We start from the raw sequence: 18,227 nt of genomic DNA, 5'->3' as shown, positions 1-18,227 counted from the left end.
TTAATTCGAGTTGAGTTGAATCGAATTTTTCAAACCTCAAGTTGAGACTCAACCCAATTTGAAAAAAAAAAACTAATCTAAATTTTAAACCAAATCAACTCAATCCTTATAATATGAGTAGTATATGTTATTTGGGTTGTCGGATTATTCTTACATCGTAGATAATGAATTTTGTTTTTAGTAATTTTTTTCTATTGAGGTAAATAGTTTATTTCTTTTTCTATTTCTATTTCTTTATTGTTTTTTTTTTTTAAAAAGTTGGTTTTCGTATATTTCTTTTGGTAATTACTAATTTTTTTCTATATTTATTTATATGATTCCATTTTTCTGAAATAGAAGTATAGAATTCTAACTAATGCCAACTTTTGATTTTTAAAATAACGGTAATATGTGATAACAAAGTAAAAAGTTAAGAGATGAAAGTGATTTTTTATATGTTTAATTAAAAACCAAATCATTAGTAATTTTTTAATTAAAAAGAAGACATTTTCTTTTCCATGCATTAAAAGTATGGTTTTTATTTCAACCAATTTCCATCCAAGTTTAATTTAAAGGATTAAATTCATGATTTATTAAAGTATATTAATCAAATTTACGAATTATTAAAAAGTGTTTTTAAAAAAATTAAAGAAAAGACAAACTATTTACTTTCAATTGCAAAAATTCATTACTATGAGTGTAATTAGTACTTCAAAATTAGACCATTAAAAAATATCAACACTAACATGCTGGAAAGCCCCATTTAGATTATATACTTTCAACTTCTTTATCCTAATTAATTCAAAAGTTCTATTTCATCTTCTCCAACAAAAAATATAAGTGGAAAAAATAATTAAATAATTTCATCTATTAAAGATAAACTTCGCTATTTAATATTTAAATATAATGAAAGATTTGAATTACAAATGTTTCATTCGAGAATAATGACCTAAATTTATTTCGATAATGTTCGTCGAATACTTTTAGCTCATTCAAAATATATAACTTTAATATTTTATGACGTTAATATGAATATTATTTTATTTAATTAAATAATAGATAATAAATTAAAATATTTATAAATATAATAAAATTTTACCGACTATTACATCAACATACTATTAATTAAATAATGATGTGAGAATTAGACTATTAATTAAATAATGATGGGAGAATTTCTATTAAAAGAAATATGTGAATAATTAAAGTGGGATTTAGTTCCCATTTAATTTAATTTGAGAACATTATTGGTTGATTAATTAAGAGCCATGGTGTACTTTTCTTCTTAGGTAGTAAGGATTCTCAACAAAAGGGGATGCCATTGCTATGGCTGCTCAAAACTTGGACAACACTCAAAAGTTAAGTATCTCTCGTTACCACTTTCCATTTAAACAATCTAATTCATAATTAAACACATCATAAAAACCGAGAAAAACTAAAACTGTTTTTAAAATACATATTTGATATTTGAACGTAATAAAAAAAATATGGATTTAGTCGATAAGCTAGCGACAATTGATTGGTTAATTACTTTACGTCAAAAGAATGTTGAAATTATAAACGAGATATTTTTTAAATGTTGTCAAAGATGAAATGTATTAAAATATTTTATACAACCAAGTAGTGATTATGCTTAATTCAACCAAACATTCTAAGTGGAAGTATTTAAACTTTAATACAAAGAGTATATGCCTTAATAGTTGTGAAAAATTAAAATTAAGTAATGACGTATAATAATTTATTGAAAAGAAAAATGTTTGGACACATTCAACCATGTCGAAACAAATACTAATGATGTGTTTAATTTAAAATATACATTATTTTGAAAAAAATTAAAGTGTTTGGAAGCTATAGTATAAGCACGATTAATTAAATAATTAGACTAATTTAATCATAATCTAATAGATAAAACACTTATTACATTATTGAGAGGTTAAAAATGGGATCCGAAACCCTAAAATGGTGGAACTTGAAGATGAACACATAGTAATGAACCATCACTCGTAATTTTTTTTTAAAAAGTGATAAAATTCAAAGATAGAGAGGAAAGAAGCTATAGCTAATTTAGAACAGAGGAATTGGTTCTACGAAATCGACTTTTAGCCATTGATTTTGGCTTCTTCATCGTCGATTGTTCAAAATCCTTCCTGTTCTTATGAACTTTCTCTATATACTCAGACGCCCAACCATCCACATTCCCCTCATCAAAATCACTCTCTTCATAAATCACAGAAGAAGACGACGACGATGAATACCTCGGCGACGGCGATCCATGTCCGATTTGGAAGCCACCTCCGCCCGGCTTCGTTACGTATATCGGCTTCGCTCGGCTCTGCGGCTCCTGCAGCCGTTTACTTCCCGGAATTAGAGGCGTCGCCGCTGGATTTCCTCCCGATCGCCGTCGCGTGGTCGTAGATGATCCAGCGGTTGGTTCATTATTCGCCGTCCTAGCGAAAGAAATCGAACTGGAAAGCTTGATTAAATTCGCTACCAACAACATGGACTTCTCACATAGCGATTCCGTGGATCTTGATTCTTTACCGATCATAGCTTTGGTAATTGATTGATTGGTTGAATTTTTGTTTATTCAATTGCAAAAGAAGAAAAAAAAAAGGATGGAATGAAGAAACATAGAGGAAATTGAGTTGGATTTATAATGTTTATAAGCTGTGTTTGTTGAGGTTCTTTGCTTTGAAAGAGAGAGAGAGATTAGTGACATAATTTGATTAGAAGATTGAAGGGAGATTCCATAATTCAAAATTTCAAAGAATAATTTTGGGACTTTAATTTCTTTTGCAAGTGGATAGATCCCTTTCTCACTTGCTGAAGACTACGTTATGTGTGTGTGGATGGAGGAGGAAGACGAAGAATCCATGAAACACTCAAGATATTTAGTTAACTTAATATTATTTTATAACTTAATTATAATATAATAACGCATATCCCCATCTCAAGAGAGCACGACGAATCTACAAAAACAATTACTCTATGTGTCAGTTGACTAGCTAATTATGATATTAATTTCATACCGATTATGTACCTATATAAAGAGCATAAAGTTAATAAGCATATACATATATGACAATTCCATACTAATTCAATACTTTAAAAAAAAAATTAAACTTGTAGATCAATTGATGATTTAAAATTGTATACAAATAGGTGTTACACGCACGTGTAACTATTTCAAAATTTTTGGTGGAAACTATTGAAAATTATATTGAATAAACATGACTTTGTCTTGATGTTTTAAGAGTAGCCAAGTTGATATATTGAAGAAAGTTGGGGTTTTTTTCTTTAATACAAAGACAAGATTATTTTGTTTGTTTTTTTATAAATAGTTTATGCCACATTGCATGTAGATATTCCTTCTATCCATCCTACCAAACCTTTTTATGACAAACTATTCCCATTAGGGAATTTGTTGTGAAAAAGTTTTTGGATATATCTTTGGTTGGATGGCTACATATTTATGAATGTATTTGAATATGTTTTTCCATTTTTTTTATGATATATAGATATTTGTATCTGTATGTTGCAGAATATAAGTAATTATGAAATCTATAGTTTAAACTTTTTGTTATTTTGTATGCTAACTAGGCAAAAGTAAGGCAAAAGTTTAAAATGTGTCGGCTTATTAACTTCATACGTCAGTGTTAAATAACTTAATTCTGCAATATTATTGTAATTTGCACATTTAATTTAGAGTAAAAAGTGAAATAGTAAAACTAAGGATATTGGAGCAAATATCAGAATTTTAGGTTTGTTCTAGAGGTTTACGAATCAAACCAAGTTTCATTATGTTTATAGTTTACTAGACATAGATAGACTTTCATCAATGTTTATCAGTGCATTAAATAAACATCGATAGAATCTAATATTTTGTAAATACTTTCACTAGTTTCGTTATTTTCAATCATTTTAATTTTAGGGTAATTGTAATGGATGACCATTTGAGGAATAATAATTAAGGATATAACAATATTTTTAAAAAATTATAAATATAGCAAAACTATCGCTCATAGACTTGTATCATTGATAGACTCGTATGATCTATCGGTGATAGACCAATTTTTACAACATGATCTATCAGTGATAGACTCTATCTTGATAGAATTTTACAAATTTTGCTATATTTACAAATTTTTTATAATATTGCTATAAACTTAATTATTTTAAATTTAATTATTAAATTTGTAACTATTAATTATTTTGGGATATAGCCATGGGTTGGCTTAATTTGGTTTTCAAATTGATGTTTGAAATCTAATAAATTAGATTTACATTAAATTAAATCAGTTTTCAAAATTTTGGATTAAAATTTTTAATTTTTAAAGTATTAGCCAAAATTAAATATATTAAGATATTTTAGATTTAAAAAGGAAAAAGGAGAAGTTTGGGTTTGGGTAAATGTTTAATTTAGGTTAAAACTTTAAATTAACGTTAATTAGGATATTTTGAACTTAAATTTACGTTTAATTTAGGTTATATATATATAACCTAAATCCCTTCTTCCGCTCCTTCGCGGGAAGACAACGGCACCGTCATCACTCTGTCACCAAACTTGCAATTAATCATCGGAGCTTTTGTTCTCTCTAAACCCTACTTCACCTTCAACCATCTCCTCCCTCTGATTGCCCGCCACTGCACCCTTCTTCGCCGCCCTCCATTCCTGCTGACGCCCATGCTGCATTTTTAGCTCCCGCAGTATCAGCCTTCCGACGAAATCTCGCCATCAAATTTGCTTGTATTTCAGCCCCTAACTCTTGGAGTTTGTGAGGTACTGCTCATTTTTCAGATTCCTAAGGTTTTTATTTCTATTGGTTTTCTATTTTGTTTCGCTGGTTTAATCTGTTCACCTCCAAAGAAGAAAATCAATAAGCAATTTTTTAATTTTTTTTTTATAAAACCAATGTTCAACGAGTCTAAATGAAAAAACAGATTGAGATATATAATTCTTATTCAAATCAATCAATAGATTATATATATATATAAAGATGAACATTGCAAAAGAGAGAACTCGCATATAGCTTAGTTGAGTGTAAAAAAGAATGGAACAGTGTATTTGAAAAGATCGAAGTTATTGTTGCAAGCAAAATGCAATGGAAAGAAAAATATAGAAGGATTTTTCCAAATTTGAACTGATTTCAAATTACTTTATTAATTTTTTCCTCCAAACAAGTGGAATGATTTAAATCCAGGGATTCCACAGAGGAGGTTAAGGCAGCGATTCTACATGTTCGTCTTTTCAGTTCATCTCATTATATGTAATCATAATAGTAATTTACTCTACTTTTCTGATCTCTGTAACTTTTCTCTCCACATTGGTATCAACTCTTTCTATTCTGTGGTTGAGTGTACAATCTTTTTTGTTTAGAGAACAAAAGAAAAATGACGATGAGGAAAATTATTTAATGATAATGGGCCAGAAGTCTAACTTTTTGAACAAGTGCATATATGTTTGTACACTGAATTGATGAATTTGTTTTACAGTTGCTGGAGATTTGGGTGGACTCAATAAAACCCATCCATGTCTTCTTTTTTAGAACTTGAAAATTCATCTCCTAATATTTTTATACCTGAAGAATGGTCTGAGGCTGCAGAATCCATAGTTTTTGATTCTCCCACTTCGCCGCCCCCTGTTGTTCTTATCTGTGGTGCAAAAAACTGTGGCAAAAGTACTTTCTCACGCCACCTTCTCAATGTTTTCCTTCGAAGGTGATCTTATTCTTCTTTTAAGTATTGATGATTTCAATTCGGAACTATGAATTTCTTGCTTGCGTACCTCTCTTTTTCCCCAAGTTGCCATGTTTTTCACAATGTATTTCTTCTATTATTGTTTTCAGGTATAAAAAAGTGGTTTATCTGGATTCAGATGTTGGACAGCCTGAGTTTACTCCACCGGGTTTTCTGTCCCTCACTGTGGTTGACAGACTAATCCCAGGTAATTATGTTATAGAGTCCTTGCCTTGTTGATCAATTCTCATGAACTTGCCAATAAATTTTTTCCTACTGACAGTCTCCCTCGACTGATGTAATTTTCTTCCTCTTATTCTTTTAGACTTGTCGACTCCCTGCTTAAAGACGCCAGAAAGGTAGATTATGTTGAATCCATTTAACAAGTATCCATATTTTATGTTGCCGTTTAATCTCTTTTTCTAAATGAATGTAAAAATGCATTTAAAATTTTTAAACAAGGATGGTTTTACTGTATCTTACGTCCCTTTCGTATTTTCTGAAGTGGTGAAGGTGAAAATTCTACTTTCTCACTGTTTCTTTTTATTCTTCTTTTAGATGTTTTTTCTTTGGTGATATTTCCTCAAAAAGAGATCCGAAAGCATACTTAAGTTATGCAAATACTTTGTATGACTATTACCACAAGGAGTACAATTCTTTTAACAAGACCGAAGAACTTGCGAAGATTGAATTACCTCTTATTGTAAATACACCTGGCTGGGTGAAAGGTATCCTGCTCGTTTGAGTTCTACATCTGCTTAAACATTACTTTTTCCTGCTTTAATTGCTTTGGAGAGATGGCTTGGTCAGAGATACGTATTTATGTTGACCCTGTTTCCCAGGTATTGGTTATGAGATATTGGTAGACATGTTGAAATACATTGCTCCATCACATGTAGTCAAAATAAATATATCTGCTGAGAGTAAGAACCTTCCAGCTGGGGAATTTTGGCTAGAAGAGGAGGAAAATTACGGGACGACCAGTCTAATAGAAATTCGTTCTGCTCGGCAAGACGAGTTTAACCGATCGTAAGTTTCTTGCAATCTTTAGTTTCAAAAGAATATATTTATGCAGGTTAATTGTTGGTTTTCATATATATCCTCACTGTGATCCTGATGTTTTAATATCTTCTTGTCTCCCTTCCGGGATCTCTTTGCACTGAATGACTTGGCTTTATTTAGTTTTGATAATGTTATTTTTATTATCATCTTCCCATTCTTTTAGTAACTAAACATTGTCTTTTCTATTGTATTTGTGGTCTGCTGTTGCTTATTGCTCTAGCGCCATCTTGAACAAAGTCATAATTCATAAAGTTATTGTCATGTTGTGTGTTGTTTCATAAAGACATTTGGTTTGTGACAATATACTTGAATGGATAATTTTCTTACATCTCTTCCTTCATCATGTTAGGATACTAGTGCAAAAGGATACAAGTCTTATGCGAGATTTGCGTATTATGGCTTATTTTAGACAGTGCTTTCCCAGAGATTGCAATATTACCACAATTAAAGAGCTTGCAAATGCACTGGCATCTCACCCTCCTTACCAAGTTCCAATATCAAGCATTAAGATTAGACACCTGCACTGTCAGGTTGGTTCAAAAATCAAAACTCTCCAATTTTCTCTCTTCTTTTCCCCTTCAATTTTCCTACCATTGAGTTTTAACACATCAGCAATATTTATCACTAATTGAGTTGTTGCACCTCTCTTACCGAACCACCACCCCTGCAATGTACCGGTATTAACTATGTCTCCATTTATCTACATAGGTCCCAAGTGATCAGATCTTCTATAGTTTGAATGCAACAATTGTTGGTTTGGCTACATGCTCCAACAACTCTGAAAATTCTTCGTGGTGTGTCGGTCTTGGTAGGTTACTTCTTTTACATTGTGTTATCTCTATTATTGACTTACCTACTTGCTTTAGGCCTTAAAGTCATTCCCTAAGAACATCATTTTAGTGTAGTTTAATTCTTTAACTAATATCTCGTGGAACAGGAATTGTTAGAGGCATCGATACATTTAAAGGTCTCCTATATGTTATCACACCCGTCCCCCATGGCACTTTGGAAAAGGTCGACCTTCTTTTGCAGGGGTTTATTCAAATTCCTTCTTGTTTACTGCAGGTAATAGATCCTTTTGAGATTTACATAAATTTTCATGCCTGCTATTAGATGGTGTTATTCCTTTTCTTTTATTCTCCCAACTGACCATTGAAAAACACCTGTTAGAGGAAGCGTTGTTGCTTATATGCTAAAGAAAAGTTGTTTTCAGCATCAAATGATAAAACGATATCATGAAATTGCCAACCCAAGAATTTACAAAATTATTTATCTTTTTGTTTAGTGATAGTGTAATTTTGTTGTTTTAAGTTTTTAATTCTTCCTTTTTTCAGGTCAAGGGATGTATATCTCCTTACATGTGTGCAAACATTCTACCCACGAGCTAGAGTCTGGACGAGTATTGAAAGCATTAAACATTTTTGTTATACTAACTTGTAAATATATTTATCAAGAAACCAGTCTTCACTCGTTTTTGCTTATAAAATTTGTATTCTAGGGACAAAGAATTGAAATTTTTGTTCAATGCAATCTAGGGGTTCAAAAAATCTACAATCAATGCGGTTTGCTTCAAATAAACAACAATCTTATGGGTTAGATTGGTTAATGAGTTCAATAAAATAACCCAATCGAACTTATTATTCACTTTAAAACGATACACCTATTTGTAATTGTTTAGATTGTATTATATAAATTGAAATTGAGTTGTTATTTTCGTATATATGTATATGTATGTACAAGCTAAACAATTACATAATGTCTAAAAAGTTCAACCCACAGCCCAAAGCAAAGGAATGATCCTCAATAAAATAAAGTAGTGATAAAAAATGTAATCCTTTGCATAAAATAATTGAAGCAGCTTCATGATGAAGATATTGCCAACAACAGACTAACAATTTTTTAAAGCTCATTGCATGGGTCTTTGAGGATACCCTCTCTAATCTTCCAGTTGCATTACCAAACGTTGACTCATCCTAATCCTCATCAACTTTATCAAATGTAATGTAATGGAATTAAAAAAATTTAGAGTCTTTTTCTTTAGTAAACTACATATATAGTAAACGTTTTATATTTTAATCTTTAGAAAGAAAAAGGAAAATGGTAAAAAAATGTTAATTGGGTCCTTAATTTGAGTGATATAATGTTTGGTTGGGAAGTGGAGGAATGAGCGTTATTTTAGGTAATTGGTCATAAAAGCCAACCTCAATTGGGCCCTAAAGTATCGGAAATAAATCCTAAAAAGTCTAAATCCCCTAACTTAGCTCATAACCTCTTGCTTTGTCGCCTTTGATCGGAAACACAAACAGGGCAGGGGAAGGGGAAGGGAAAAGGAAAAAGAAAAAGAACAGAAAAAAAGATCATGATCTAGGTCTGGTCCAATCCCACCAAGGTCATGATCTTTTCATCTTCAGAAAACAATTTCAAATTCATAAAACAGGGGAGGTTGGGTTAGAATTTGTAAAAAAAATTATTTAATTTTTGGGAAGAGAAACTAAAAAGGGAAAAAAGATGGCGACAAAACGTTCATTCACCAGTTTTGTAGAACAAGAGCTGGGACAGTTTCCACATTTTGTAGTGTGTGCAGTTCTTGAATGGGTTCTCATAATTTTGCTTTTCATTGATGGGATTGTTACATTTTTGGCCAACGAATTCGCTAAGTTCTTTGAATTGCGAGTTCCTTGTTTGTACTGCACAAGAATCGACCATGTTTTAGTTAACAAAAATACAGATTTCTATTACAACAATTCCATTTGTGAAGGACACAAGAAGGATATTTCATCTCTTGCATATTGTCACAACCACAAGAAACTCTCCGACATTCGAAAGATGTGTGAGGTTTGTCTTCTCTCTTTTGCAACCGAAAAGGAATCTGATTGCAATACCTACAAATCCCTCGTTGGGATATTGCACAAGGATCTTGAATGTTTTGTTGAGGATGATAATCGTCAAGTTGTGAGCTTGCCGCCTGTGGGGAAGAAAGATGATGGCCTGCCAATGGACAAAGGGTTTGGTGTTAATTATTCTTGTTGTTCGTGTTGTGGAGAGCCATTGAAAGTTAAATCTTCCAATTCAAAAGGGAAAAATGGGAGTACCTTTTCACAAGCTCCTGCTCCTTCGCCACGAGCTTCATTTACGCCCTCTTTCAGAAACGACGACAAAACTGGTTTGGAATTGCCGCACATTCGTTACACCGAACTCAAATTATTGTCAGATAGTGAATCAGAGTTTGTCGAAGACGACGAAGGTATACATGGAAGAAATCTTGATGCTCATCCATGTAAGTCCAAAATTTCTCTTTCTTTCACTACAGCATTCTTTCATTTGGTTTGTTTGTGAATAATTGTAGTATCTGGATTTGATGAGAGTGCAGTTAAGGAGGATGCGAAGGCTGTTAAAGTGCCATTGTTACCTGAACCTGAGGACATGCATGAAAGTTCAAGGACTCCTGTTTTTGGTAAAGGGAATAAATTTTTTGGTATTCCACTAACAGATTCTGCTAATAATAGTCCCAGGTGGGCTATTAGAATCTCTAGAAAATCACCACTTGATAGAACAGAGGTTGCAGCAGAGACTTACGAAGCAGATATGATGGGGCCAGGAGACAATGATTCCATTTTGAATTGCTTGAAAAGACAAGTTCGGATAGATCGAAAATCGCTCATGGAGCTGTACATGGAACTGGATGAAGAAAGAAGCGCATCGGCTGTAGCAGCAAACAATGCAATGGCCATGATTACTCGATTACAGGCTGAAAAAGCGGCCGTTCAAATGGAAGCTTTACAGTACCAAAGAATGATGGAAGAACAGGCAGAGTATGATCAGGAAGCCTTACAAGCTACAAATGATTTGCTTGCTAAGAGAGAGGCTGAACTTGATGTTTACAGAGAAAAATATGGATATCTTGGGGAAGATGAGATATCTGATGAAGATTACCAAGAATTCAAGTCACAATCCTGTTTATCTTCGGATGAAAAATCTGAATGTAGTACGCCTTTTAGTTTTAACGGGAGAGAGAACAACAAGGAAAATTTTAACAATTTTGACGTGATGAGTGTACCGCCTGCGTTGAAGATTGGAGGGGTAAATAGCAAAGAAGAAAGTACAAACAATCAAGAGGTAGCTTTGCCATTCTCCCTAGGGAACGTTGAAGGAGAAGACCAAACCGAACCAGTGTCAAACTTTAAAGGAGAAAAAACATATCTTTTAGGCCGCTTGAAAAAGACAAAGAAGAACAACTTATCCTCAGATGGTGCAATTTCTTCTCTACATTCAAGCTCTGGCAGTGTCAATCAAATAGATGAAAATACAGGTATTGTGTTATATCAACCATGGACGTGAAACTTTCTAGGAGAAGTTTGATTTCTGTTTCTAAAATGGCAGGAAAGGGAAGAACTTCTGCACTGACCCGAGAGCTCTCTCATCTTAACGAGATCGTGAGAGAACTCGAAGCAGATGGCAAATTCTCTAAGCATGAAGGAAAAGTAATGTTAGCTGATATTTCACACAAATTAGGGAAAGTTCAAAATTCTCTCGACGAGAACAGCGATTCTTAACTTCCCAAATTGGTAAATTATTCAGTAATTATAGTTAGGTTTCAACTATAGAGAGTTTGATTTATAGGCGGGTATTTTTTTCCTTGCAGTTTAATTCTTTGTAGGATGTACATAGTGTTGTATGACATGCTGAATATAGATATCAAGCTTCATGAAGCTCTGTAGCTGCTAACTTCTTCCATAGCAGTGAGGGACTTGCTTTCCATTTATTTTTTCTTCAGTTGCTTTCAAAGCTTTCTCTAATGCTTTTGAAAGCTTCACCCAACAAAAATTTATGAATTTTCAGGTACAGAGCTGAAGAATATTTGGCTATCGCAGATGGGTGTAGAGGACCCTCCTTTCTTTTCTCTTAATTGTGTTTCTCCCATGATGACCCATCAAATTTAGAAGAGTGGAAATGGTGTTCAAGAAAGTGGTTTTCGATTTACACATCAAAAAGCCAAAGAACAAGGGAAAGAAAAAGGCTAATATTCCTTCTTTTTAAGGCCATAGCTGGATCAATGATAGAACCTCAAGGGAAACCAGAAAGGCAAGGTGTTTGGTTGGCTTTCATATTCCATTTACAATGAAACAAATGTTTAGTGTTGCATGATGCAAGAATTTTTCTTCTTCTTTTAAAGTCATAATCCCCTCCCCTAAATGTCTTTTCGAGTTTATTAAAAGTGACAGCAAGTTCAAGGATTTTTTTATTGGTTTCATCCCATTTTACTAACTGAAAACTTGGAAGGGGAAGAAGCCAATCTTTTTTAAATGCAGATAGATATCTTTTTATTTGTCATTAATTGTTCAAGCAAGAAAGGAATTTCAACTAACAATAGTCACTTTTGTCCTTGGCCATCATATTTTGAATAAAAGATGCTTAATATTGACTAGGGACAGAACCGACCCAAGGGTCCCAACCTCCCACCAAATTAAATAACAATGCAAAACTAAGTGATAATTTTTTTCCAACTTCCAGAAAGAGCCAAAAATCAGTAGTCCAATCTTCAAAATAAGGAGCTATAAATAAGAATGCACATGTACCGGTCAAAGAAGAATGTGCATCCAATATCAAACATAAAAGCTGTGGGCCTGCCTACCATCATTTTCAGTAAAGTAATAACTCATATCACCAGCTGAAGAAAGAAACTTTATAACATAGAAAGTTGGAAAAAATGGAGAGTGGGGTAAAGACCTCTCTCCTTGTCCTTTCCAATTGTCCAGACCAAACATTTGCTACATTTTACAAAATCAGGTAGCGGAGTGAAAGCTCTATAATAAACACATCTCATATCAAGAAACAAAACTGCATAATTTAGCCTTAAATCTTGTAAAACATTCTTTGCTATCGATGTATCACAGACCACTAAGCCTTAATCAGTCAATCTTTGCAGCAAATAGAGAGATTGTGTACATGCAATTTAAACAGAAAGATTAGTGGAAGCCGAAAAGTAGATGTAGAGAACGAGTCTTTGAGCTGTAAAAGTAAGGGTTATTCTCTCACTAAACCTCAATAATTGCAATGAAATTGTTCAGTAAACAGCTTGTAAGAGATCTCTAAACATATTGTAGTGAATATTCTGTATTGTTGGTGTGTTTCTTAACATAATCAATGTACAAGTATTCGGATGGATGGCCTCTTTTACCTCTCTTAAACTCTAATATGCCAAATTTATTGGACTTCCCAGCTGTGTTTTGGACATCTACTTCAATCTCAATCAGCTCTTTGTACGGACGTTTTGAACAATAGAATATACAGTTTTTGGTCCAGTGAGAAATATAAGAAACCACCAACTGAATGAGTCACAAAAGACCCAAAACTTGTCCCCACGATGCAGTGCCAAGCCGGACCATAAACCCCATCAAATTCCTGGAAAACCACAAGCAAGAAATCAAACAAGAAAAGTTAATAGCTAATTCATTTCAATAAATTGCACAGATTTGTATACATAACATAACCCTTAAACTAATTACCCTTTTGAGAGATAAAGCAAGAGTTTTGGAAGTGAACTTCTCCATACTGTCATGAGTTTTTCTTGCACAATCCACAGCATGAATCTGCATAGCTGGTTGCATATCAACAGAAACCACTTTCACACCATTTTTGGCAAAAATATCACTCAATTCAACTTGTGAAACAGCAAATGATTTCCTTCTCCCACTCTTTCGAAGTAAAGAAACTGTTGGTCTCAAGCTGACAATCTTTTGCTCCTTTTGAGGCTCTTTCAATTCCTTCTCCTCCTTCTCCTCCTTCTCCTCCTTCTCCTCCTTCTGCTTCACCACAAGACAAAGACCTTTTTTATCAAACCCATCATTGGTTTCCTTCTTCTCATAAAAAAACTTCTTCCTACCCAACTCTCTACACACCTTACTCAATTTCTCATCCCCACCAGAAGGAATTTTTTGGAGGTGGGGTTTTGATTTCAGCATAGAAGAAACAGAGAGAGCTGGAGGTGGGTTCAAATTCTTTGATCTTTGAGATGAAAACCCAGTTTGACTATGAAGCGTGGAAAATGGGATATGGGTGGATAAGGAGGAAGGATTAGGAACAGCAGCTATGGAGGAATCAAGCTTTGAAAGCATGGAATGATTGTTAGCTATGGAAGCAGAGGAAGTAGCTCTGAAAATGGGTTTAAGGGGAGGAGAATCATCATGGTCAGGAGGTGCTAAACTACGGTGCTGGTTTGTGGGTTTCGCCATTGAAGAAGGTCTGTGAGAGAAATGGGAAAGAGAAAGGAGAAATGTTTGACGAAGAAAATGGGGATTTGTGCTTTTGAGAGATGGGAAGCCATTTTCTTGATGGGGACTTGTGTGTGTGTTGTGTTGTGTTGTGTTGTGTGAATGAACAGTGAAATTTTGTGCTGTGCTCTAACGTGCGCCTTGACGTGGACGCCGAGGAGAGGTCTGTGACGTTCGTTAGATCACTGACGTGTTTGACTGGATTTTATTTATTTATTTCTGCTTTTTCGCCTTTTAGACCCGATTTTTTTAATAATAAAAACCAACCCCTTAGGCCATTTGTTGTATTAAAGTAAAGAGTTTTTTAAATTTTGAAATTTTAAAAATAAAGTCGTTGAAATTTGAAACAAACCTTAGTTAGTTCTATGATTATATAAAGACGAGTATATTAAACACTTGATTACATTCTAATTAACATAAACTACATTTCCAATGCAAGTTTTTTGTCACCACCAATTGTCATTAATCTCTTTCCATCTAATATGTTTTTTTAATCATAAATGTACTTATCAATTCAAATACCAATTTTTCTTTTTAATTTTCAATTTGTAATTACCAATGTTGTATCAAATTTATATTATTTTTTTCTTTTTAACTTTTTCTTCATACATTTCATTTCATCGATATAAGTTATGAACACGTTAATGTTGCAACAATAAAGTGGATGATATTAGCAACAGATTCATGTGCTTCCATCTAATTATCGTTTTTTTTTAAATAAAAATTGCAAGTAGTAATTATATTGTAAATTTATAATGTAAATCAAATTTTTTGTGTTGAGCATTAATGTTAATGCACCTTGCTTATACGTGATCTAAATTCAAGCATTGTCTAACATTGAAAATAATTTATTCTAATTATGAAATAAAACAAATAGATTTTAAGTGCACGGTAGCCATTTAGTTAAAGACGATTTCTAAGAAAATGTAGTTTTTGTTCAATCTATACTCGATTGTGTAACGGTTAGAGATATCAACTAAGATTATTTTTTCTTATAACATTTATTGAGATGGCAATTGCAATGTATTAAATGAATTAACATATAAAGTAACAAATAATGTTATATACGTCTTTACAGTTTTCTTGTGTCAACAAATTAATTACTTGAAAACTTGATCAACCCAATCCAACCCAACCTTGGGTTAGGTTACTAACTTCATTAGATTGAGATTGAAAAGAAATTTCTTTATAATTGAGATTGAGTTGTTAATTTTAATTCAATGACACAAATTTAATAAGTGAACTCAATAATCCAAATCAACTAAATCCAAAAGCTTAATGGTTGGGTTGGGTTGGGTTGATGATGTTCGAGTATAGGTCAAGTCGAGAGTGATCTATCTCATATATAATCATTTGTTATTGGTCAAAACCATAATAAACTTGGGCCATGTTGGGCCTGATTTTAGCCTATAAGAGAGGGGCACCATTGGGCCTGACTTTTAGTTTAAGAAGTTCAACTAATACCGCGTTTGGTCCTGTTTTGGGAAAGAGAACGTTGGAAATATGATATTATGATCTAAATGCACGGAAGCAAAATAATAATGCCACCGACTTTGTACATTACATTCATTCTCATAAAGTCGTAATTAGATTTTCTTTTCATATTTGCCCTAAAAAATGGATATGTTCATTGCTCTCCTAATATATCTCTTTTCTTTCAAATCTTCATACTGTGAGTTTACTGGTTGTTTAAGTTTAAAAATTAATATAAGTCATCCATGTATCCTTCTTCATGTTCAGAAAATTTCATCGTGAAAAAAGCAAATCAACACCAAAACCTTGCACCATCATAAATATAAAGATTTATATTGTATTTTAACGTGTCTTGCAATTCGACATAATTAGAGGAAGGAAAGGTCGTTTCATTTTCGTATTGAAAATGAAGAGGTTCAAGAGATAAGAGAATCGAGGATGCTCATTAGAAAGACTAATCCAATCCACGATGATATATTGTACTACACTGCACACATGGATATGAGGTCTATCGATTTTTTTCTACTATAGAATTCTCATAAAAAAAAATAATATGCAAAATACTAATTATATATAGAAAAATTATTTTAAATGATAAAAAAGAAATACAAATATAGTCAAATATCAGTATATGATAGATCAAAATAGACTATTATGATTCGGGTTGATATTTTATTGCAGTTCGTAAACATTATAAAACAATCCTTATATATTTCACACACCCATATATTTATGAAAGATAATTTTGATGACTATGGGTGATTTTGATAAACTAATCTTCCTTCTCCTTCACTATATTTAATGGTTCATATTAATTTGTTTCTTTTGGATTGAGTACTTTCCTCCCTAGTTGTTGTCCTTTATTACTTTCAAATTATTTTCAAAATAATAATAACAATAACAACACCCTTTAATTTGTTTACTTGTTTTCAAGATCCAATTCTTAAATCTTGGAATAGTATTTTTTCGTAAGAGCATGAAAACAATACGAACAATTATTGTGTGTGATTAATTCGAAGTAATCTGATAATTTACTGAAATGAAATATACGATCCATTGAGTGAGAGTTATTAATTAAGCTCCTAAATAGTAATTTGAGTTTCGTGTATGTTAAATGCTATTATTCATTTTTATTGCATCTCTCAAAAGGACGATTTCTTCATGATATTGCAATATTTTAATCTTCTCGATCACATTATTATCATTACTAGAACTAATTATCGATTATCTCGCTTGATTTGAGGAGTCATTCTACTCAATTTTAAACAGTGCCATTTATGCAATATAAAAAAAATAGTTTGACTTTTTTGGAAGATTTATTTGATTTGGCCATTTAATCACCAAATTTTATGTGTCTATTCATTTGTTTATTTAATTGTTATTTTGACAATAACAATGGAAAAAAAATCAAATCTAAAATCCTATTCGATATCCAATCATATTCCGTTTTTTCTATTTTATTTCAAGTTCAATTAATCTAATGATTCAACGAATATAAAAGTAAAATTATAAACTATTTTCATGTTTTTTTAAAAGAATTTCTTTTATATGTCCAATCCATTTATTTTGAATATAATAATTAAAATAAAATTATATTAACACGATAAACACGATTAGATAATATATAATTAAATCTAAATTTACTCACTAGTTTTAGTTTTTTTTTTCTTTTTTTTTCTAAATTAACAATTTAAAATGGTGTCATAGGTCTAAACGTTCAACCTCTTTATATTTTGTAATTTAATATTAATTTTTATTCCTAAGTAAATAATTATATAATATAGCAAAAATTAGGATGATACAAATCTTACACATGTTATTCTTGAAAAAAATATATTAAATGTGTCATTAAACACATCAATTGAAAGTGAGAAATATTGTTGAATTTTTTTTGCTTTGATATTTTTGTTTTTTTGAAAAAGACAAAAAATAAATATAGTTGAATTTTTTAATTAGGTTATGAAATAGAATGATTCGATCGATTATACAAAATATTTAAAAATAAATGAGTATATATCTAAACCACATTATTCAAATCTTATGGTCACATTTTTAAATTTTCCAATTATATATTTTAGATGGTTTCATACTTCATATATTATATGAAAAATATGGAAGTCATTGCAATTAATGAATTTTATTTTTAGTTAGTTTAGGGGCCAAATAGGTCAAGTTTTTATTTTTAATCCCTCCTCTAACCCCTAAAAACTATACTATGAATTGTGAACATATATTCCTATGATAAATCATAACATCCAAAAAAGGAGAAAAAATAAATGGAAGAAAAAAAGAACTGCCTCAATAAATCGACATTGTGTCAAAATGATGATGATCATAATCTGAAAGACGGTAACTTTTTTAGTTATTTGATAAAACATCAATTTACCCTCTAGCCTTTAACTAAAATTAAAACTCTGGATTATTAAAAGTGATTATCATATCTGTCATTCTATTTATTAAGCCCACCTCACCATAGAGAGTCTACAGAATCATGACGGCAAGGATCAATATATGTTATTTTTAAAAGTTTAGGTATTAAAACAAACACGATTAAAAGTTCAAAGTCCAAAATAGAACAACATACAAAGTTGAGTGTCCAATATATAGGATTTAAACCTAACATTTTTAGTTTCCAATTATTTTCATATATATTTAAAATATTTACAAAATATAGTAAAATTTCAAATTGATAAAATTTATCCTTGT

At 31.7% G+C, this 18,227-nt stretch overlaps 3 protein-coding genes across 6 annotated transcripts; 2 read left to right on the top strand and 1 right to left on the bottom strand.

Moving 5' to 3' along the window:
* The first annotated feature begins 4,485 nt into the window (after positions 1-4,485).
* On the top strand, positions 4,486-8,373 carry LOC101217238 (polynucleotide 5'-hydroxyl-kinase NOL9). Its single transcript, XM_004152403.3, has 10 exons — positions 4,486-4,759; positions 5,473-5,697; positions 5,826-5,923; positions 6,041-6,074; positions 6,274-6,443; positions 6,558-6,744; positions 7,127-7,307; positions 7,486-7,585; positions 7,715-7,842; positions 8,112-8,373. The coding sequence occupies exons 2-10, from the start codon at positions 5,510-5,512 to the stop codon at positions 8,163-8,165; spliced, it is 1,140 nt and encodes a 379-aa protein (XP_004152451.1). The 5' UTR covers positions 4,486-4,759; positions 5,473-5,509; the 3' UTR covers positions 8,166-8,373.
* A 565-nt stretch (positions 8,374-8,938) lies between these two features.
* On the top strand, positions 8,939-12,108 carry LOC101220477 (probable myosin-binding protein 5). 4 transcript variants are annotated; one of them, XR_968968.2, is made up of 5 exons: positions 8,940-10,054; positions 10,148-11,086; positions 11,158-11,342; positions 11,420-11,516; positions 11,617-12,108. XR_968968.2 is itself a non-coding variant. In XM_011652998.2 (4 exons), the coding sequence occupies exons 1-3, from the start codon at positions 9,286-9,288 to the stop codon at positions 11,328-11,330; spliced, it is 1,881 nt and encodes a 626-aa protein (XP_011651300.1). In that variant the 5' UTR covers positions 8,939-9,285; the 3' UTR covers positions 11,331-11,342; positions 11,617-12,108. The 4 variants fall into 4 exon arrangements, 3 of the variants coding, with proteins under 3 accessions (XP_011651300.1, XP_011651311.1, XP_031739899.1); XM_011652998.2 differs by lacking the exon at positions 11,420-11,516 and having other exon boundaries at positions 8,939-10,054; XM_031884039.1 differs by having other exon boundaries at positions 11,420-12,108.
* A 489-nt stretch (positions 12,109-12,597) lies between these two features.
* LOC101220241 lies at positions 12,598-14,135 on the bottom strand. The gene is made up of 2 exons (XM_004152495.3): positions 13,284-14,135; positions 12,598-13,179 (listed from the first exon to the last, which is right to left on the bottom strand). The coding sequence occupies exons 1-2, from the start codon at positions 14,007-14,009 to the stop codon at positions 13,024-13,026; spliced, it is 882 nt and encodes a 293-aa protein (XP_004152543.3). The 5' UTR covers positions 14,010-14,135; the 3' UTR covers positions 12,598-13,023.
* Between the last annotated feature and the right edge of the window lie 4,092 nt (positions 14,136-18,227).

This window comes from Cucumis sativus, chromosome 1 (assembly GCF_000004075.3).
Source record: "Cucumis sativus cultivar 9930 chromosome 1, Cucumber_9930_V3, whole genome shotgun sequence".
Taxonomy (NCBI): domain Eukaryota; kingdom Viridiplantae; phylum Streptophyta; class Magnoliopsida; order Cucurbitales; family Cucurbitaceae; genus Cucumis; species Cucumis sativus.
This window is presented reverse-complemented; position numbering and strand designations above follow the sequence as displayed.

Excerpts from the sequence above, each read along its gene's own strand:
- LOC101217238 (XM_004152403.3), top strand. The coding sequence starts at position 5,510 with ATGTCTTCTTTTTTAGAACTTGAAAATTCATCTCCTAATATTTTTATA. Across the intron at positions 5,924-6,040 it reads GGTTGACAGACTAATCCCAG|ACTTGTCGACTCCCTGCTTA; the intron begins GTAATTATGTTA and ends TTATTCTTTTAG. Across the intron at positions 6,075-6,273 it reads TGCTTAAAGACGCCAGAAAG|ATGTTTTTTCTTTGGTGATA; the intron begins GTAGATTATGTT and ends TTCTTCTTTTAG.
- LOC101220477 (XM_011652998.2), top strand. The coding sequence starts at position 9,286 with ATGGCGACAAAACGTTCATTCACCAGTTTTGTAGAACAAGAGCTGGGA. Across the intron at positions 10,055-10,147 it reads AAATCTTGATGCTCATCCAT|TTAAGGAGGATGCGAAGGCT; the intron begins GTAAGTCCAAAA and ends ATGAGAGTGCAG. Across the intron at positions 11,087-11,157 it reads TCAAATAGATGAAAATACAG|GAAAGGGAAGAACTTCTGCA; the intron begins GTATTGTGTTAT and ends CTAAAATGGCAG.
- LOC101220241 (XM_004152495.3), bottom strand. The coding sequence starts at position 14,009 with ATGGCGAAACCCACAAACCAGCACCGTAGTTTAGCACCTCCTGACCAT. Across the intron at positions 13,180-13,283 it reads TTGCTTTATCTCTCAAAAGG|GAATTTGATGGGGTTTATGG; the intron begins GTAATTAGTTTA and ends GTGGTTTTCCAG.